General features: G+C 43.2%; 1 protein-coding gene across 1 annotated transcript in view; it reads right to left on the bottom strand.

Annotated features, from left to right (window-relative positions):
- Positions 1 to 14,520: 14,520 nt before the first annotated feature.
- Positions 14,521 to 23,169, bottom strand: part of LOC134225646 (proteasome-associated protein ECM29 homolog) — a 31,596-nt gene continuing 22,947 nt past the window's right edge. The window contains exons 8-9 of the mRNA XM_062705898.1: positions 14,928 to 17,167; positions 14,521 to 14,867 (exon numbers count right to left, since the gene is read on the bottom strand). Coding sequence (XP_062561882.1) covers positions 14,662 to 14,867; positions 14,928 to 17,167 — 2,446 coding nt within the window. The 3' untranslated portion in view covers positions 14,521 to 14,661. The remainder of the gene's footprint in view (positions 14,868 to 14,927; positions 17,168 to 23,169) is intronic.

Below are 23,169 nucleotides of genomic sequence, written 5' to 3'. Positions count from 1 at the left end.
CATTATAGTCTTCCAATTAATGATATGAGTGTATTACTTCTACGTGAAGTTAAACGATTTACAATGATATGGAAATGCTAATATCATCTTCCAAACTTAGACCTACATGTTCATGATAGTATCCGTTAGGATACGGCAGGCATGAAGAATGTTTTTAAAGAAGTCGATTTGAAAGCGAGCGGAGGGCAATATTTGTGAACTTATTGAACAAGATGTAGATGTATAAAGTTCTAGGAAATAATATCATTCATAAATAACGGATTTCATCAACTCAATAACAACAGATTAATCACAGATTTCAGAATTGCACATCACACAAACATCAATATTTTTGAGCAACTTACAAACAACGACAAAAACAAAACTTCATTCTCCTTTTTTGACGTTACATAATTCATACAGACACATTTACAATTACAATTTTACGGTTTCCAAGTTTCGTTAACTTTAGTCACAAATTCGCGACAATTTATACCTTTAGGCCAAGTTGAATGATTTAGTGCCAATGCTTTTTGTTCCATAGTCAAAACAACCTTGAACGATATATAATCCATTTCATTTAAATTCTTCCATTTCGGCACAAGCTTAACCACATTATAAAAAGTCGTCATTGAAGTGCCAAGGCAACGGGATACCATTAGCCGTACATCGTTTTCAGTAGCGCAAATATCGATTTTAGATAAATACAGCGAGAACGTTTCACTTTCCTTCTCGGCACATTGTGATGAGCAAGCTGAGCGATTCCAAGCAACAGCATCAAAATTTAAGAAAATTTTTAATTCATGATTTTCTATTGAGTTGAAACTTTGCACAGTTTTTCAATTTCATCTAAATCGTCATTTTTCGATATCAAATCTTCATATTGAGTCACGACTAACTTTTCAAAAGGGTGTATGTGAAAATGGTTCAAAAATATTTAAAAAGCTGCACAGCAAAAACGGAATGTTCGATTGTTATGATTTTTTCAGCAAAGTTAGACAACTAAATGGTGATTCTTAAGAAAATGTGCACAGTAAAAAAAATTTTTTTGCCTTTAAAAATATCATTTTGTCACAAAAACTCAAATATCTCAAAACCCTATCTTTTTCGAACGTAATTTTTTAGGGAAAACGGTCCATTATATTAGCTATCTACCATAAAATTTGGTGATGGTAAACTAATAAACAAAAAGTTATGACATTTCAAACATTTCACAATTTTCACATATAGTAAACAAAAAAATTTCCGTGTATTTTTTTTCAAGAATCGCAGTTTGATGCTGATTTTATTGTTAAGGGCCTTGCGTGAGTTAAACAAGTTGTTTGTATGATATTCCATATTTATGTATTCATCGATATTATGTATATTATATGTATAAATATTATATGTATAAATAAATAAAATGAATTAATATTATCCTAAGTATTAAATTAAATGTGGCAGTTACACAATGTTGTTATAGAAACTCTAAGAGTTTTGGGTTTGAATTTTGGTATGGGTTATGATATCATGAAAACAGTTTATTAATACTTATTTTTTATTTATTTTTATTCAATTTTTTTAAAATATCGAACACTTTTGAATTATTATCAGCACAGTTTGAGTATAGTTTTGCTTTAATTTTATTTTCCGACAATGGAATGAAACAGTGAAATTTTTGGGTTCCTTGGATCGTTTTCGCGTTATTAAATTGCTCGCTGTGCTCGTAGCTTGTTGTACGTTCCAGTGATGGGACTGCACTTCATCTTGCAATACAAAGCTGTAATTTTCAGAAAAATCACAAATGACTAAAAATTCACCATTTTGTAATGTATTTTTCGTATTTTTTAAAAAGCTGGATTGTTCTGTTTTAATGAAATCGTGAGGGATTAAACTTTCTAATTTCAAGCAAAAATATGACACAAACTCATCTACAGGTTTTACAATAGTTTCTATGTCACACCTATCCGTGGTCACCCATTGCTCAAATGATAACTGATCAATATATTTTTCTTCAAACTCAGCGAATAAAGTATTTTCCAATGATGAAGAATCTGGACAATCCGAACAAGATCGTAGATAGCAATTTGATGTTGTATTTTCACACAAAAGACTACCAGTTAACATTTTAATATCCTTTGTTAAATTGATTCTTTTCAAACTATGTAAAATAAGATTAATATTCTCATGGGTTGTGCACACACACACATTATGTGTTCCTGAATTGGAAAGAAGCTTACATTGCCTTGGCCGAAGGCTTGCAAATGAGGAAAAGCCTATTTTAATATTATCGTGAATTTCCTTGAAGCGTGTGTACGCTTCTTTCAAAGTCGTCATCATTAATCGTTTTTGGATTGCTTGACGCTTTCCATCTTTTTTTACTGATACATAATCTTTTTGACCAGGCTAGACTTACTTCATCATCTTCAAAATATTGAACTACTATTTCTTTTGTCTCATCTGTTAATGCAGTACTAGACCTAGTATTTTTGGTTGAAAGACAGTTATTCTTCAATTGTTTTGCCTCTTTTACTGTATTTCTATTGGTTTTGAACTCATCAATGGCATCCTGAATAGACCACGAACTTGGCAGCATCGACAAAATCAATAATTTTTCTTTCCTTGTCGTGGCTGCATTCGAGAACCTTTCCTTCATATTTATAATTACCTCATCGTAGTCTGTATTTTCCACATCATCAGGTCCTAATTTGAAGAGGTTTCTTCGTACAGCTTCGTTTATTTCACGGTATTTTTTCTCCGGGTAATAAACGTAGTCCATCTAAACGGAGTCCATTTAATCGGAGTCACTTTTATCCCAGCTATGCCCTCGTTAAAGCGTTCGATGTTGACCTTTTGGATACACTCATCTTCCGATTGATTTGTTGAAACAGATTTCGCTGATGGTACGGTGGCAAGGCTCTCAGCACTTAACACTTCTGGTAATTCCTCAGTTGTTGTCGATACATCTGGCAATTCCTCAGTTGCTGTCGTTTTCGAACTTCCTGCGCTCTGCTCAACCGATGATATACAGATTGCTCTTTTGTCAACGTTTAGACGGCAGGACGTGCAAATGCGTAAATTTGTATTCAATGTGGACATTGGAGCATAACCAGTCGCTTTCAGTTTATCTATGGTGCTTTCGGTGAGATTTCGTAACTCCTTTGAACACTTTTTTCCATCAAACGGCCTACAACAGTTGAGAAAGCGGCTACTCATGTTGTTCGTAATATTTCAATAAACAAAATCACTTTTAAGTTTTTACTGACTAGTTTGGTGTCATTTGCTTGACTGAAGAAAAAATTACTATAAGATCTTTAACAACCTTAGTAGTAGTAATTTTTTGCTTTTTCGTGAGCATTGTCATGGTATGTACCTATCATGCATTTGTTGTTGTTGAAGATACCCGTTTCCTCCCGATCATAAAGTCTATTCTCTAAGAGGTATATTTTTGCAGGTAAACTATAGACGTACACGTGTATATAAATCTTTGATTTTGCAGCTTTTGTCTTAAAAATAACATTTCTGATATGTTTCTATCAACGTTATTATCAACAGGTTTCAACACTATTAAAAGAATTTTTCGCCAGTCACGTGCCATGAAAATTATGACACTATCAATACTTTTGATCACAACACTGGATCGTGTCTAAGTTTCTTATAGATGCTATGAATAATTAAATCAAAATATCATGAAAACAACTTGTTTAAATCACGTCCCTTAACAATAAAATCTGCATCAAACTGCAATTCTCGAAATAACTTACACAGAAAAAATTTTTTTTTACTAAATGTGAAAATTGTGAAATGTTTGAAATGTCATAACTTTTTTGTTTATTAGTTTACCATCACCAAATTTTTATGGTAAATAGCTAATATAATGGACCGTTTTCCCTAAAAAAATTACGTTCGAAAAAAGATAGGGTTTTGAGATATTTGAGTTTTTGTGACAAAAATGATATTTTTAAAGTCAACTTTAAAAATTAACTTAACTTAACTACGTTACAGGACCATCTTATGAATTAATCCCGGAACGGTTATTCCGGAAACAGGTTCCCGTCGGGCCTAAAGTGGACACAAACTTATTCTGAAGAAACCCTGGCAATATGGATATCAAAATTCATGAAATTGTTTCGGAAGAATGATCTGATAAGTAATTGGACTATTGGATGGTTTGACAATGGACCGGTCATCCTGGAACAGGTTCCCGTGGGGCCTAAAGTGGCCACAAACTAATTATGAAGAAACCCTGGCAATATGAGTATCAAAATTCATGAAATTGTTTCGGAAGCATGATCCGATATGTAATTGGACCATAGGAAGGTTTGACAACGGACCGGTCATCCTGGAACAGGTTCCCGTGGGGCCTAAAGTGGCCACAAACTCATTATGAAGAAACCCTGGCAATATGGGTATCAAAATTCATGAAATTGTTTCGGAAGCATGATCCGATATGTAATTGGACCATAGGAAGGTTTGACAACGGACGTGATAAAATCAGGTCGAAAATGTGATAAAGTCGGAGGTAGATAAAATCGGAGAGTGACAAAATCGTGTCAACACTGTGTAACTTTTCACTTCTCTCTTCTCATTTCTCTCATTTCACTTCTTCTCATTGCTCACTTCTCACTATTCACTCCTCACTTCTCATTCGACCCAATAACCATTCGGCCTAACAGCTATTCAGCCTGATGACCCAACATCAGTCCCATCTACTTGGAAAAACATGTTTCTGAAAATATTCCAAGAATTTTGATGCCAGGGTGTCTTCTAAATGAGTTTGTGGGCACTAAAGGCCTTTCGGGAACTTGTTCTAGGATGACTGTTCTGGTTGATATCCATCCTATGGTTTCAACTTTATGGATAACATATTTCCGAAACAATTCCAAGAGTTTTGATGCCCATATTGCCAGGGTGACCATTCAGGTTGATATTCATCCTACACACTCAGTTCAGCTCGGCATTTTTTTATTCTTTTGCCGAGATCCGCACAGCCGACCGCTCGGTTCCTGACTTTTTGCTGATATCTCAGCTGAAAAAGTCATTTGTTTACTGCGGCACTCGAAGAAGCCGCCGTAATCACACGTCCATTTAGCTGTTCCTGTACCTGTTCCAGAATGACTGTTCCGGATCATATCCAATCTATGGAAAACATGTTTCCGGAACAATTCTAAAAATTTTAATACCCATATTGCCAGGGTTTATTCTAAATGAGTGTTTGGCCCCTACAGACCCTCCGGGAACCTATTCCAGAATGACCGTTCCGGTTGATATCCATCCTATGGTCTTAACTACATGGAAAATATGTTTCCAGAACAATTCCAAGAATTTTGATACCCATATTGCTAGGGTTCATTCTAAATGAGTTTTTGGCCACTACGGGCCCTCCGGGAACCTGTTCCAGAATGACCGTTCCGGTTCATATCCATCCTATGGTCTCAACTACATGGAAAATATGTTTCCGGAACAATTCTAAGAATTTTGATACTCATATAGCTAGGGTTTATTCTAAATGAGTTTTTAGCCACTACAGGCCCTCCGGGAACCTGTTCCAGAATGACCCTTCCGGGTCATATCCAATATATGCTCCCAACTACATGGAAAACATGTTTCCGGAAGAATTCCAAAAATTTTGATACCCATATTGCCAGGGTTTATTCTAAATGAGTGTTTAGCCCCTACAGACCCTCCGGGAACCTATTCCAGAATGACCGTTCCGGTTGATATCCATCCTATATTCTTAACTAGGGTAAATCACTACTTGGGCCTATGGACCCGGTTCCCGGCTCACTGCACAGAAAACTAATGATTTAAACTGTTTGGAAGTCGTAGGTTTATGGTTGATAATTTTTAAAAAGTCTCCCATTTATTTTTCACAATACTCAATATTTTTCTATCACTTGTTTTACTCCTAATTGATTCAATTGTAGAAAATAAAAATGTAGAATTCAAAATTTCACTCTCCGATGCCACACCACTGAGCCGGAGTGATTCTTTCCACTTTTACAAAACGGTATTATCGAATAAACACCTACCTGAAAATCGTCACAGTGCTCGATACAACCATTGCATGAAGCTGTTAATCACCACACCATAATTCTAAACACCCGCACTTCAATTATTCTTATTTGTTAGTTTCACTAGAACTTTTTTTTTCACCTCGGCCCAAGAACTTCTAGCCGCACCTTGCTGCCAAAAGGCCAGAATTATAAAAATGATCCTTCATCGTTAATAGGAAAATTATCTAATACGTTGACGTTATCATGTTATTTATTGTTCTCTCGTATTTAAAAGGTGAAATAAACATTGTTTTTAACTATTTGGAAGAAATTTGGATGAGTAAATATATCTTCTCAACCAAATAAAAATGATTATGAATAATACCATCTGGCATCTTGTTGTCGTGGAACGTGCATATTTTTGTTTACATCGCATTTACTACCGTCCCGAGAGAGAATGAGAGTAAAATGTTGAGAGATTGAGTGAAATTTTGGTTTTTTGTATGCCGGATTGGGAATCGCTATGACTGAAATGAGTGCTGCACCTCGTTAATTTAAATCAAATGAAAGCTTCTTTGAACGATATTTAGCACGAATAGCTATTTTTTAAGCAGAAGTGAACCCCAATGCAGTATTATACAGCCTACAAATTTCAGAAAAAGTTGCTTCCTGTCATAAATATCAATTAAATAATGCAGTCGTACGCATGTTGGGCCGGGAATGGGGTAAGAAACCCTACATGGAAAATATGTTTCCAGAACAATTCCAAGAATTTTGATACCCATATTGCTAGGGTTCATTCTAAATGAGTTTTTGGCCACTACGGGCCCTCCGGGAACCTGTTCCAGAATGACCGTTCCGGTTCATATCCATCCTATGGTTTCAACTATATGACATGTTCCATGTTCCCGAAACAATTTCAAGAATTTTGATGCCCATATTGCCAAGAATGATTTTGCGGCCACTATAGGGCCCACGGGAACCTATTCCGGGATATCCGTTCCGAGTCCATATGATCACGTGGTCCTAATACGTTGGGAAGTCATAATCCTCGAATTTTCTGCGAAACTGGTAACTCAGGATACAAGAAATCCGGAGACATGGTCTAGCAAATCCGGAACTCCGGTAACCCGGTAATCCGGATCGGTCCTGTGTGACATGGATCGGATAGAGGATGAATTTCTTAATCCATAGCAAACGGAATCGTCCAAATCGGTTGAAAACTGACGAAGTTATGGTTATACCAAAACGTGGGTACCCGGGTACCCTGTCGGTACGTTACGGGGTAAAAATATTCAGAAGCCCCTCCCCAAGCCCCCCTTACTGGATTTTCATTTTCGTACCACCCAAACCTAAATTTTGCCGAGTTTGAATATGTCACGGAGTTTCAATTTCCTGCGATGTTTAGAACCCTAAAAAAATTTCACTTGAAAACGAAAAAGGTACCCGGGTACCCTGTCGGTAACAAAATGGTTAACTGGCCAGAAATCAATACCAAATTTTCAAAACGACTTATCCGCTTTTGTAAACAAAGATACAGACGTCGATTTGGCGAATCTGAAAGCACACTCACGCAAACCAACACCATCAATACGTAGCTGGAGGCTTCTGATACCTGTTGGTGCTGTTGGTTTGCGTGGGTGTGCTCTCAAATTCGACGTTTGAATCTTTGTTTACAAAAGCAGATAAGTCGTTTTGAAAATTTGGTATTGAAATGTTGTCGAACCTGTGCAAACAATCCGTTCAATTCAACGTGGAAATGTTCTCGGTGAATCGCCCCAATCACCAAGTCAGTGAAAGGGTTCTTCTCGGGTGACATCACGGGATGCTTCTGGTCTTGTAGTAGGTCGGAATTTCGGATTCGACCTCCAGCTCTAAGTACTCCTTCCCTTTTGTCGTAAATAGGGCATAAGTTTTTGAGCTTGCCCTTAACCGGCTGGCCTCGGTTGATGTCCTTAATCTTCTGCTCATAGGAAACGTTTTGCACGACCCTTACCATCGCCAACATCGAAGCATGATCATCAAGGCTGTGGACATATGCTACCACTTCAATGGTCGTCTCCCAATCGCGACACTCTGCAGTTGTATCGCATAACCGAACACTCTTTGCCTCTTCCAATAATCACTACAGTTCTGGATCACATCATATAGGCGGTGATCATGTACCACTACAGCCACCATCTCTTCAGAAACATTATTCACACTACTGTCATTGTCCAATTCATCAAGACTCTGCGTCTCGACTTCTTCCAGTGTTGTCAAAAACAGTGGACCGTTCCACCAAAGTTCACTCTTCATCAGTTCTAATGGTTGAACACCCCGGGACACAAGATCTGCCGAATTGTCCTTTGTACGAACAATGCTTACATTCCACATCTGATCTCAGCTTCAAAATCTTCTCAACTCGGATATGTACAAATACCGGCAAGTTAGAGTTAAACTTCTTCAACCAACACAGAACTATCTCGTAATCGAAACTTAGAACCAACCGTTTAGGAGTTAGGTTTAAGGCTTCGCGCACTCAAAGCGCACAAGCCCAAGTCCTGGTGTCAGGAGGGACACAAAACAGACCTGACACGACGGCCCTCCGACGAGACAGGAGGTTTGCGCAGGCCCAATAAGCCGCCTGGAAAACCAATAATTACGTGCAATATAGGATATAATACGACTCGATAAAATCGGCAAAGACCTAGGCGACGAATGAAGGATCACGATTGGAAGCTTGGAACATGGAACTGCAAGTCGCCAGGTTTCGCAGGGTGCGACAGGATGATCTACGATGAACTACATCCCCGAACTTCGACGTCGTGGCGCTGCAGGAGATTTGCTGGACAGGACAGAAAGTGTGGAAAAGCGGGCATCGAGCGGCTACCTTCAACCAAAGCTGTGGCACCACCAACGAGCTGGGATCCGGCTTCATAGTACTGAGTAAGATGCGCCAACGTGTGATTGAGTGGCAGCCAATCAACGCAATGATGTGCAAGCTGAGGATAAAAGGCCGTTTCTTGAACTATAGCAGCATCAACGTGCACTGCCCACACGAAGGGAGATCCGACGACGAGAAAGAAGCGTTCTATGCGCAGCTGGAGCAGACATACGATGGATGCCCACTGCGGGACGTCAAAATCGTCATCGGTGACATGAACGCTCAGGTAGGAAGGGAGGAAATGTAGAGACCGATCATCGGACCGGATAGTCTGCACACCGTATCGAATGACAACGGCCAACGATGCATAAACTTTGCAGCCTCCCGCGGAATGGTAGTCCGAAGCACCTTCTTTCCCCGCAAAAATATCCACAAGGCCACATAAAATCACTTAACCAAGAAACGGAAAGCCAAATCAACCACGTTCAAATCGACGATGAATTCTTCTCCGACATCACGAGCGTCCGCACTTATCGCAGTGCGAATATTGAATCCGACCACTACCTCATTGCAGTATGCCTGCGCTCAAAACTCTCGACGGTGTACAACACGCGTCGTGGTTGTCCGCCGTGGCTTAACATTGGGCGGCTACAAGACGGTAGACTAGCCCAAGACTACACGTAGCAGCTGGAAGAGCAACTAGGCGCAGCGCCCCCCATCAGATAAACGACTTGTATGACGGCGAATGTGAGCAATTAGTGGAAGAGAAGAATGCAGCATGGGCGAGATTACTGCAACACCGCACGAGGGCGAACGTGGCAAGATATAAACGGGCGCAGAACAAACAAAACTCGTTTTTTCGGCGGAAAAAGCGCCAGCAGGAAGATCGAGACCGTGAAGAGACGGAGCAACTCTACCGCGCTAATAACACACGAAATTTTTATAAGAAGTTGAACCGTTCACGTAAGAGCGCTGCACTGGGTGATTACAAAGATTTGGGAGGAGGAAGTTTTGCCGCAGGAGTGAATGGAAGGTGTAGTGTGTCCCATCTACAAAAAGGGCGATAAGCTGGATTGTAGCAACTGTCGCGCAATCACATTGCTGAACGCCGCCTACAAGGTACTCTTCCAAATTTTATGCCATCGACTAGTACCAAGTGCAGCTAATGCACGAAAACGGATTTCCGGATAAACTGACACGGTTGATCAAAGCGACGATGGATTGGGTGATGTGCGTAGTTCGACTTTCAGGGACATTCTCGAGTCCCGCAGACGCGCAGAGGTTTACGGCAAGGTGATGGTCTTTCGTGTCTGCTCTTCAACATCGCTTTGGAGGGAGTAATACGAAGGGCAGGGATTGACACGAGTGGTACGATTTTCACGAAGTCCATCCAGTTATTTGGTTTCGCCGACGACATTGATATCATGGCACGTGACTTTGAGAGGATGGAGGGAGCCTACATCAGACTGAAAAGCGAAGCTAAATGGATTGGACTAGTCATCAACACGTCGAAGACGAAGTACATGATAGGAAGTAGCTCGAGAGAGGTCAATTTAAGCCACCCACCACGAGTTTCTATCGGTGGTGACGAAATCGAGGTGGTTGAAGAAATCGTGTACTTGGGCTCACTGTTGACCGCCTATAACGATACCAGCAGAGAAATTCGGAGACGCATCATGGCAGAAAATTGTACGTACTTTGAACTCCGCAAAACGCTCCGATCGAATAGCGTTCGCCGCCGTACCAAACTGACTATCTACAAAACGCTTATTAGACCGGTAGTTCTCTACGGGCACGATACCTGAACATGCTCGTTAGGGTGGCTCAAATTAGTATCGGAAAAACTTTGTTCAATTTTTTTGATGGGCCGCCCTCTTATCCGGTTCTATTTGATGCCCTGATGCTCTGGACAAAATTTCAGCCAAATCGGTCAACGTTTGGGCGGTGCTAAACTCGTTCGAAGATTATATGGAAAAATATATGCAGGAACATCCAAAAACAGTAAATTGCAGCTGAACTACACAACTTACCATGAAGAACTATGATACTTATTCAGATCTTGGAGAATTTAATACAGAATGTTATGCAGAAAACCGCGAGAAGATTCGAGTTTGCCCGGCTAAGTTATTAGCATTTCTCTGCAGTGGGGTTTGAGCAAATTTCGTTTCTTTTACCTTTGAAAAGAAATAAATTCACCCCCACAGCACTCCAGTAAAATGCTAATATCTTTGCGTAATAAACTCTAATCTTCTCGCGGTTTTCAACATAACATTCTGTATTTTATTTTACAAGAACTGAATGAGTATTATGGTTCTTGATCGTAAATTGTGCCGTCCAACTGCAAATCACTGTTTTTGGATGTTTTTGCATACATTTTTCCATATAAACTTCCAACGAGTTTAGCACTGCCCAAACGTTGACCGATTTGGCTGAAATTTTGTCCAGAGCATCAGGGCATCAAATAGAACCGAATAAGAGGACGGCCCATCAAAAAATTTGAAAAAGTGTTTTTTGAGCCACCCTAATGCTCGTGGAGGACCAACGCGCGCTTAGAGTTTTCGAAAGGAAAAGGCTGCGTACCATCTATGGTGGGGTGCAGATGGCGGACGGTATGATTTGCGGACCCTCCGCAGACTGCGTGGTTGGCGAAGTGCAGCCATGGACCGAGCCGAATGGAGAAGACTTTTATGTATTGCACAGGCCACGCCGGCCTTAGTCTGGTAATAAATAAAAAAAGTAGGTACTGCTTATTGCCATCCCTCTAGCAGCAGCAAAGGTTACAAGTCGCAGACCATTGTCGTTGGTAGCGGAATGAAGGCTTTCCGTACCAATGACAGGGTAAAAGAAACGTTCTCTTCCGATCTGCGCATTTGCATCCCTGATGACAATCTTTACATCATGTGTTGCACACTCTCCGTTGGCCTTTTCAAGGCTTTCATAGAACTCATCCTTCACGTCATCAGGCTTATCGTTCGTTGGGGCATATATACTGATCAGGCTATAGTTGAAGAATATGCTCTTCATTCTCAACACGCAAATGCGGTCACTTATCGGCTTCCACTGGATAACATGCTGCATCTGCTTCCCGATCACCATGAAGCCAACTCCTTGTTCTGCTCTGTCACCGCCGCTATAGTAGATGTGGTACTTGAATGAAGTGTATGATATGGGATCTACCACCCGGAATTCACATTCTCCAGTTCTGGGCCACCGTATTTCCTAAATTGCTGCCACACTCACACCGATCTTCTGCAGCTCACGAGCCAGGAGCCCAACACGTGCGGTTCAAAGTTCATACGTTCCAAGATCCGACTTTCCTATTATTCTGTTCCGTTGAATCAATCCATTTGCTCTACTTTTGCCTTTCTTGGTAACTGTAGAATCTTCGATAGGCTACTTTACCAGGGTTGCGCTACCTACATCGCGTTGAAGGGGCTGCATTCTCGATGCTGACACGATGCAACATGGTGTGCACAGTTTAGTTTAGAATCCCTCGCTGGCACTCGGACGATGATCAGCCGCCCCCAACATGGAGAATAGACGCTCGATCAGATTTGCACCTCCGGAGAGGGGCAAATCCCCCTTTCCCTGTCAGCATACGACCATAGTTTCCACCGGGTTGGTTACCCGATCTTCCCTACAGTTGCTCGTATCCCGGCTAGCGCCACGAGGTGGTAGGGATAGAAGTTGCTGGGTAAGAGGCTAAGGACCGCAAAATGGGATCTATTTTATTCCTTCAGGTACGCGAAGTACCAATGGTACGCTTTACCCAGCATTTACCGTGTATCTGAAGTGGTGTCAAACACCACTTCCAGATACTTGACTTCTTCGTCCCACGTAGTTGGTTAGCCATCGATCGTTATCGATCTGCGAGGGAAGTATCGAGCTACGCGTCTCCTGATGAAAAATATGGACTGGGTTTTCCCAGCATTCTTCGAGGTTGTTCACTGCGCCTTGGAGGTGGGTAACAACGATTTGTGGATCTTTACCCGACGCCAGGAAGTAAGAACGTTGTAGAAAATTGAACTCAGCACTGATCTTTGGGGTTCTCCGAAGGTTATGTTGTGCTCACCATATACTGCCAGCGTGAAGGTCCGGATGACAGGAATGATTGGACTATCTTAACCAGTTAGAGCTGCAGATTCGATCGGAAGAACTTGTACACCACGGCGTCTTGCCATACGGAGTCGTAGGCCTTTTCAACATCAAGGAGAACCATACCAGTTGGTTTACCCGTTGGGAATCCGCGCTTTACCTTCTGCTTTATGCGAGCGAGTTGGTGCACCGTTGAGTGTCCTGTTTGAGGCCGAACTGCTGTGGTGGAATGACTTCATCTGTCTCCAGGTGTCGGTTTAACCGGCAAGTATTGCTTAGGCTGCTCAGGAGACTTATCAATCGGTAGTTATCGGGGTTGGTGATATCCTTGTTAGCCTTCGGGATAGCCATTACATTGGCGTACTTCCCGAAAGCAACCTAAGACGCGTTGAAGATCGTGGTCAAAATGATCAGTCCTTTTCTTGGCAGGTGCTTGAGGCAATGTGTTCCGGATTCCGTCCTGTCCGGGAGTTTTCCTGTTTTTCGACGTGCGGATGATTGACTAGAGGTGAAGTTATCTTTACCAGAGCGGCGGCCAAAGTTCCAGGATCGCCCGGCTCCTCATTATTGTGGGCAACAGCAACAGCAACTGTTGCGAATGCTACGGCTTTCTGTGATGGGCGCTCGCGACGAGATTACTGTTGACGTTTAGCGGGGGGCTGTGTTTCACCGTGTTTCGGAGGTTGCGAGTCAACTTCCAAAATTTGTTACTCCCGTTATCTAGGTTCTTCAGCATCGACCCAAAGATCTTGAATCGACGTTCTGAGCTTATCGAGCTGGCTGATGGCATTGTTTAGGTGATTGACCACCGCATCAATCAGCGGGTCTCGATTCAGAATAAATTGCCTACGATGCACATTTCTTAACCGAATCAGCAGCTCCATTTGGTCAGGAATGTCCTTTTATGGGAGAACAGAAGCCTTATCAGCTTCCTTGACGACTCCAGTGATTTTGTCTATGACATCGTCGATTTTCTATGGACAATCCAGATCGCTGACCCAGCTTGCAGTGAGATGAATTTCCTGATAAATTTTCGGCGCGAAGATACTCCAGTTCGCCTAGTCGAAGCAGCTGATGATCTTACCAGCCAGGACTGACCTCGTTGATGAAGGTTACAGGTAGATGGTTTGATGATAGTTCGACGTGTGGTTTCGGCTTTGACATTCGTACAACTCGTATTAACTGGTAGAATGTTGCCCTATTATTTGAGCCGGGGTAGTACACAGCGACCATGTTCAATGTTGGTGGATCTGCCTAGACCATGATCCCAATGGTTTCAATTGCTCTTGTTTCCAGTTTAAAGAAAAAAAATTCCGTTCCTCATCAGAATCGGATGAACCGTAGTTCATCCGAACCATGATCTGCGAGGACCCGTGTCCATCGCCTTGCCGCGTTGGCGGCTTAGTCGATTTCTCCTTCCCCAGAGCGTTGGCGGGCACACCGAAAACACTAGCAAAATAGACTTTTTAGAGAGCAAAAAAACGATATATACACACCGGGAGGGTTACTCTTTAGGATTAAGAATTATGTGGCCTGAACGTAGAGCACGAAGCACGAAGATCAAATTCCTTGCATAACTGATTTCTCTAGCTTTCCATAACATGATTCTTCATTTCAGAACACTATCTTTGATATTTATTTGAATGAATGAAGAGCAAATGTTAAGTAATGGAGAGCACACCTTAGGGGAGTGCTACAGACTTTCTGTCTAAAGTTGCAATACTTACGCCGGGTTGTTCAAAAAAGTTACTTAATCTTATCTTCAATGTCCTTCAGCCTACACTTCACCTCCGGTGCAGCATCTTTCTGCAGCAACGTCACAATCTTCTCGAATGTCTGACGAACCATCGTTATTTCAGTCCCGTTAACCGTTGACTCTTTCGCTTTGAGCTTGTTAATCAAGATCAACATGATGTTGAGGGCTTCCTTCTTCAGGCCAGTGTGAGGAATTCCTGAAAATATCAAAATAAAGTACTTTCAAACGGAACTTCCGCGAGTCCGTCTTGACTAACCTGCCACCTCCACAATGGCCGACAGTACGGTTTTGCATATGTTCTCCAGAATCTCACCGTCTTCCGAATCAACTTTGGCTTTCTTCTCCCGGTTCACTTCCACCTGATCGTCTTTCGGTTTCTGCAACAGGTGCAGCCTCTCGAGAAACCGACCCAACGCTTGCAGCAAACACATCTGCACCGGTCGAGTGTTCAACTTCAAACATTGGACGCACTTCTCAACGAACATCACTTGGTAGCGTTTTTGCGTCTCAGTCGAATGCTCGGGCCACGCCTTGCCCAACGTTTCGCAAACCGTTTCCTTCAAATTGACAAAAATCAGCATCTGTTTGTTTTTCTCGTCGGACGATACGACATCCTTTTCGTCCTTGTCTCCGTCCGAAAGATCTTGCTTGTCCAATAGATGCCAAACCATGTTGTAGACTTCCTCGAAGCGATCCTCTTTAAGTTCGTCCAAAATGTTGCCGAGAGACTTGAGGGCGTGAGTTCTGTAGACAGGCTCTTCCTTGCGACATTCCTTCATGACAGCGTCGATAATTTGCACGTAATGGTTGGTGTCCTTCTTGAGATTTTTGCAAAGGCTTGCCAGAGCATGGAGAAGTTTTTCTTTTCCTTTGAATGTTCTCCCAGAAACATTCGTCAAGATCAGATCGATCAGCTTCAATCGCACAGAATCATCCAAATTGGTGTTGAGCTTCGTTGCCAGCGTGTTGATTGCATTTCCTGCCTGGGATTTGAGCAACCATGAAGGATCGTTAAGCTTGCTCTCCAGAATCTGAAGAATAACGTCCAGGTTCATTCGCAAACCAGCATCTCCGGTATTGATGTCATGCCAAAGCTCCTGCCACAGCTCTATCGTGGCTTTGTTATCCTCGTTGACTTCTTCATGCATGGCGAAGAACATCAGCGGAAGAATGTTCGAAGAGTAGTCCTTCAATACCTCCTGATGGCGCTTGTTAATGGCCTGGATGGTCAGAGGTACCGCTCTGTTCGACTGTTGTTCGAAGTATAGTTCTTGAAGTTTTGCAAATAACCGAACGATTGATTGTTCCTTTGCAGCACCAATCAAGTGACCAATTGCAGACGCAAAATACTTCCGAACCGTTGCGTTTCGATCAGACAGTCCTGTGAAACACGATCCCAAGTATTTTCCAGTCAATGGTTGCATTTGCGTACCCAACTGGATGCTAACCAAACAGATAAAATGTGCGCAAGCTACCTTTGTTCCCAAATTGACACCAGTTTTCATAACGTCCAGCACCGCCGGAGTCATCTTCTCCAACGTCGGGTAATCGATGTGTCTTATGCACTTGGATAACGTCTCCATGGTGTAGTGCTGCTTAGCAGCCTCCGCTCTCATCGAATCCACCACTTCTTGAGTCCCCGACTGACCGGCCATCATCGTCGAAAGGTAAGTCAACTTTGCGGAATCCAGCTCCCCAGTGGCTTGCAACAAGCACGGCACCAAACTGATCAAATGCGGCAAAATCAACGATCCAGCCGAATCGATCAAATCTGACAGGGTCTTGATGCTTAGCTTCCGAATCTCAGCCACTGTATTCGTAACTCCGGTTTCCAGAAACAACGGAATAATCGAACTGGCCACATTCAGTCCCGATTTGCTATGATCACTAGAAGCAGCCACAACACAGACTTTACTTAACGCGCCAGCGGTTCCCTCTGCCGCTATTCTCGTTCCTTCATGAATATCATCCATAACTCTGAACAACTGACTCCACAAAAACGCCAACTCCGGCTCAGGCACGCTCTTTTCGTCCACGTCCATCTCCTCTCCGCCATTCTTCTTCACATCATCCGATCTCAGTTTCAACCCGGCATTTCGCTTGATCAGGTCTCTCACCGCGAGGCAACACGCGATACGAGTCCGCCACTCGGCCGACGTCAAGTTCTTGCTAACGTCGTCCAAAATGTCCCAATAGTATGCCTCTACAGTGGCCTTCGAATCGCTGACTACCGAGTCCCAGATGCTGATCATCGAGTTCTGGATCTTCGGCGTCGGGTCGTACTTGTAACGGAACAGCCGCGGGACAATCTTGCCCAGATAGGGTTCCATTTTCAATTTGGCCGTTTTGGAGATCGACTGCAGGCCGAAGGCCGCCCCCAGCTTGCTGTTCCAGGTGGCGTTGTGGTTTGCCAACTGCATGAACTGGTAGATCATCTCCGGTTGGTTCAAATCCGAGGCCAGGCTGCACAGCTCCTTGTAGGTTGTCAGGTTGCCCCTGGGGAAGGAAAGTTAATCAATTGTTAATCAGGATGATTACTATTTATTTTTTTTAAATTTTTCAATTCAATTTTTCAATTTAATGGGCCATAATATATGTGTTTAGCAGATATTTGTCTTACTTATAACTGCGCTTAAATTATTTTTCAATGGAGAATTTGAGAGTTTCTGAGACAGTCCACCTGATAGGCGAAAATAAATGACAAAAACACTAGAAATCGATTCAACTTATTAATTAATTACCTACATACTAGCTTTATTATTTAGGGGAAAAGATTCACGATGTGCAGATTAGTTGACACTTTACAGGAGCGCCGAAACTTGTTTGACATCTTCTGAACAAAGTAGATGATCGTTTCAGTTTCCGCTATTTGGGGAAGATTGTGTGTCGGAAACCACACATCCAAGATGAAGATCATCTTTAACAGCTTACTTTGCTTCACTTGCAGACGTCGCAGTTGAAATAGAGCAAAGTTTTGCCATACGGGGCAACCGTATGTAAGGATTGGCCTGAAAACACATTTGAAGAGCAGCAGATTATTGGCCAGTTGAAGAGACGATCTTCGGTTGATGAGTGAGTACAAGGAACGCATCAGACCATTGACTTTCTTTGTTGATGCTTTGATGTATGTGTTTGTCAAACAGCAGCTTTCGATCCATCGTCAGTCCCAGATATCTAACCTCGTTCTCCCTCGGAATCTCTATTCCGTTGACTTTATCCCCGAATGTAGGAAGCCCCTCTTCATGTGAAAAATATTGCTTGAGTTTTCGATGCGTTCGTTTTAATGCGCCACTTCTGCTAGAACTCTTCAAGCTTACTCTGCGCATGTTGCAGTTTATATGGATGATATTTTGAGGATCTTTGCCCAAGGCAAGTAAAGCCGTGTCGTCATCAAAAAAGCATATACAACTCCGTCCACCTTAAGCGTATCACTTGTAAAAATGTTGTAGAGCGTGGGGCTCAGACCTGACCCCTTTGGAACGCCATATGGGATGCCGTAGGATTCTGACCTACAGCCTTTGATTGACACTTGGAATGACCTTGACGATGAAAATAACTGAATAAGCTTTAGTATGTAAAACGGACAGTTAGACCTATGTAGCTTGAAAACAATTGCCTCTTGCCATACCGAGTCATATAGGCTTCTTCGACATCCAGCATTATCATGCCATTTTCCATGGAGAAACCTTGCTCAACTAGTTTAGTTATTCGAGCTAGCTAGTGGTTCGAAGAATGACCAGGCTTTGAAGCCAAGCTGTTCGGTAGATATCATGTAGATATCATGTGTTTCTAGATGTGGATTCCGGATTCAGCCAGTTCGGGATGATTCTTTGTAAAACTTTACTAAGGTAACTTAACAAACTGATGGAATGATAGTTTGGATAGGGAGAGTAACATCTTTGTTTGGCCACTGTTATAACTTGCAGTTATCGAACGCCTAATGTATCAGGAAAATACATCAGCGTGATGCAAACGTTATAGACCTTTCTCAAGTAGACCAGCCCTTTTCGAGGTATTCGCTGCATGATGTTCCTCATCCCATCCATCCACGCCAGGTACCTTTTTGTTCTTAAGCCGATGGATAATATACTTTATCTCACTGGGTTTAGTGAGAGTAGATGGTTTATTGTTTAACTCGTTGAGTCTCACAATCTCCGCTATCGTTTGGTTTACTTATTTTTCTATTCTTGAATCACAATTATGCACCGAAGCTAAAAGCCAGCGTTTGAGCTTTCTCTTTATCAGAAACCCTGACTTGGTCTCCAACCGCAAAGGAGGTAGGTATTTGATGCAACTGCGTAGGTTTTTATTAATTCTCCAGAACTTCTTTCTACCGTGAGACAAGTCACGAATAGTTTTTTTTTTCCGAAATTCTCGTATTTTTGAACAGTACATTGTTCTCGTACTTTCCTAAGTCGAATCAGCAGAAATAAAACTAGTGGTGTCCCAATTGTTTAGCAAACTCGAAGATCGAGCCTTCCTTTTACAATGTTTGTATAGCGATTCCAGTCAGCACGATGCTAATTTTTGTTTTGGTGAGTCTGTTCGAGAATCCGATAATGAAAGAATACGGACTGATTTTACGACGACGACTCTTAGCGCGAAACAACGGACACGAATAGGAACATGGAACGTTTTAACCCTAGCCCAGCAGGGTAAATTGGCACAACTTGCCAATGAGGCACGCCGCATGAAGCTTGAGATCCTGGGACTGAGTGAAGTCCGTTGGCCAAACTTTGGAGAACACAGAACGCCGTCGGGACAAGTTCTGCTATACTCTGGTTTACGAGGTGAACACGCTCCCCGGCAACGCGGAGTTGGCTTCCTACTAAGCGCTCAGGCACACTCTGCGCTTATGAAGTGGGAACCTATAAGTGAAAGGATAATCGTTGCCAGATTTAGAACACGGGTCCGAAACCTTACTATAATCCAATGTTATGCGCCAACCGATGCTGCCGATCTGCAAGACAAAGAGAACTTTTACAGTCAACTCAATGCCGTCGTAGATAGAATTCCGAAGGGTGATATCAAGATCTGTTTGGGCGACTTCAATGCGAAGATCGGATCCGACAACTCGAACCATGAGCGCATTATGGGACGCCATGGTCTCGGAGAAATGAGCGAAAACGGAGAGCTGTTCGCAGAATTTTGTGGTAATAACGACATGGTGATCTGGGGATCGCTCTTCCCTCATCGACCGGTTCACAAGGTCACGTGGGTCTCCCGTGACGGCTTTACAGAAAATCAAATCGACCACATCTGCATCAGCCGAAAATGGAAACGGAGCCTTCTTGATGTACGGAATAAACGTAGTGCCGATATCGCGTCTGATCATCACCTCCTCATCGGCGAAATACGCCTGCGCATTACGCGGATTCGTCGGCAGGAGGAAAGAGTTGGACGACGATTCAACACACGCCGACTGGAAGATGCCACGGTGAAACGGTCCTTCGTTGAAGAACTGGAGACGCGTGCTGCAGATATTCCGGAAGGTGGCAGCGTGGAAGACCAATGGACCGCCATCAAGAATGCCTTCATCGCCACCAGCGAGAACAATCTGGGCGAACTACGCACCCAGAGAAAACAATGGATCACCGATGAGACCTGGAGGAAGATAGAAGAGCGAAGAGAAGCCAAAGCCGCGATAGAGCGATCGAAAACCAGAGGAGCCAAAGTCTTAGCCCGTCAACGATACTTGGCTCTTGAGAAGGAAGTAAAACGCTCATGTCGACGGGACAAGCGAGCGTGGGCAGACTCTCTGACTGACGATGGAGAGAGCCGCAGCAACCGGGGACATTCGCCTCCTCTACGATATCTCACGACGCTTAAGCGGGGCGAAGATGAATGTAACGATGCCTGTGAAAGACGCGAATGATCAGTTATTGACCGACCCAACTGACCAGCTGAAACGCTGGTTCGAGCACTTCGAACAACTTTTTCAAGTGCCAACCAGGCCATCACCACCTCGGCATGATCTGCCTAGGATCCGACGTATAACACGTGTCAATACCGAAGCTCCATCACTGCTAGAGATTCAAACAGCCATCCAAAGCATGAAATCGAATAAAGCCCCAGGGGTCGACCGCATATCAGCCGAGATGCTCAAAGCTGACCCCATGACATCCGCTCAACTACTGCATCGTTTATTTCGTAATATCTGGGACACCGCAACTTTCCCGGTCGACTGGATGCAAGGTATCTTAGTGAAGGTGCCCAAAAAGGGTGACCTGACTGTATGCGATAACTGGCGAGGCATTATGTTGCTGTGTACCGTTCTCAAAGTTCTGTGCAAAATTATCCTAGCCCGGATTCAGGAGAAGATCGATGCGACTCTCCGGCGGCAGCAAGCCGGATTCCGTGCCGGAAGATCCTGTGTGGACCATATTGTCACGCTCCGCATCATTTTGGAGCAGGTCAACGAATTCCAAGAGTCCCTTTACTTGGTATTCATTGACTACGAAAAAGCTTTCGACCGTCTCAATCACGAGAATATGTGGGGCGCCCTGAGACGCAAGGGGTTCCTGAGAAAATCATCGGCCTCATCGAAGCACAGTACGAGGCCTTTTCGTGTAGAGTGCTGCACAATGGGGTCCTGTCCGACCCTATCCGGGTCGTAGCTGGTGTGAGGCAAGGATGTATTCTATCACCGTTACTGTTCCTCATCGTAATCGATGAGATTCTGGTAGATGCGATTGACCGTGAACCAAACCGCGGGCTGTTATGGCAGCCTATAACCATGGAGCACCTAAACGACTTCGAATTGGCGGATGACGTTGCACTACTCGCGCAACGGCGCTCTGATATGCAGAGTAAGCTCAACGACCTTGCCGATCGCTCCTCCTCGGCAGGTTTAGTCATCAACGTCAACAAAACCAAATCGTTGGATGTAAACACGGTGACTCCTTCCAGTTTCACAGTAGCCGGGCAACCAGTGGAGAATGTTGAAAGCTTCCAATATCTTGGTAGCCAAATGGCGTCAGACGGCGGTACCAAGATCGACATAGGCGCACGGATCAAGAAAGCAAGGGCTGCCTTTGCGAGTTTAAGAAATATCTGGAAAAACAGGCAGATAAGTGAACGCACCAAAATACGAATTTTCAACTCTAACGTGAAATCTGTGCTATTATACGCTAGCGAAACATGGTGTGTATCAGTGGAGAACACTCAACGGCTGCAGGTGTTCATTAACAGATGCCTGCGGTATATAATTCGGGCCTGGTGGCCTCACAACTGGATCTCAAACAACGAGCTCCATCGTCGTTGTCACCAGAGGCCGATAACAACAGAAATTCGGGATCGGAAGTGGGGCTGGGTCGGCCACACTCTACGTAGGGCGGAAACGAAATCTGTAAGCAAGCATTAGACTGGAACCCAGCGGGACATCGCAGCAGAGGCAGACCCAGAGGCTCATGGCGGAGAAGCCTCAATAAAGAAATAAAAGAAGTCGACCGAAATCTAACCTGGCAACAGGTTAAAGCGATAGCCGGGCATCGCTCAGGATGGAGATCTTTCAAGTCGGCCCTTTGCACCACCGGAGGTGTACAGGATCCATAAGTAAGTAAGTAACGAGAGCCCATCAACCGTTCGTGGTACAGACAAGATGATCTGATTGTTTGATAGGACCAGGTCTAGGACGGAGCGAAACTCACGTGTAACTACTTGGATGATGTATGAGGAAGTTTGAGTTTTCATATTCCTGGAAGAGTATCTCGCCAGCTAAGCTGACCATACGTACCATTTCTAACGGGACAGTACCGTATTTTAGGCCTTATTGTACTGTCCCGTCGTAATTAAAAAAAAAAACCCACAATTTGTCCCGTTTTCTCTTTGATGTTTCTAAAGAGCTCTAAAATTTTGTTCAAACAAATTCAACATTTGCGGCAGGAAATAAAAAAAAATCTGCGCTGTAGCGTGTGGTTGGTTGGGTTAATTGGCCCCCACAAAGTGCGCCAGCCTTCAGGGGATGACGAAATCAAGAATTACGGCATGAGAAACAGAACAATTTTATTAACTACAAGGCCAATTAGGGACGATCTGTAAACATGAGCTATTTTCAAAACATCGACTCCCTCCTAAGGCTGACGACATAGACAAAGCGAAGTGATGAGACGAAGGAAAAGTTAGCGCTGGCGATTAAGCTGCCTTAATAATTATTCTATGAAAATCACCTAGCCTTGGCATCAACGTCACGCGTAAACTGTAAGGAACAACACGATTTTATAAACACTTACAGTATGTCTCAGAAGAATCTATGACAAAAGGTCGAACGGACAAAAGGTCGAAAGACAAAAGGTCGAAAAGACAGAAGGTCGAAAGGACAAAACGTCGAAAGGGACAGAAGGTCGAAAGGACAAAAGGTCGAAAGGACAAAAGGTCGAAAGGGACAAAAGGTCGAAAAGGACAAAAGGTCGAAAGGGACAAAAGGTCGAAAAAGACAAAAATGTCGAAAGGGACAAAAGGTCGATCATGAACAAGTTGAAATTTTGTGTATTCCAAAG

This window comes from Armigeres subalbatus, chromosome 3 (assembly GCF_024139115.2).
Source record: "Armigeres subalbatus isolate Guangzhou_Male chromosome 3, GZ_Asu_2, whole genome shotgun sequence".
Taxonomy (NCBI): Eukaryota; Metazoa; Arthropoda; class Insecta; order Diptera; family Culicidae; genus Armigeres; species Armigeres subalbatus.
Note: the sequence above shows the minus strand (reverse complement) of the source record. Positions and strands in the feature narration are given on the sequence as shown.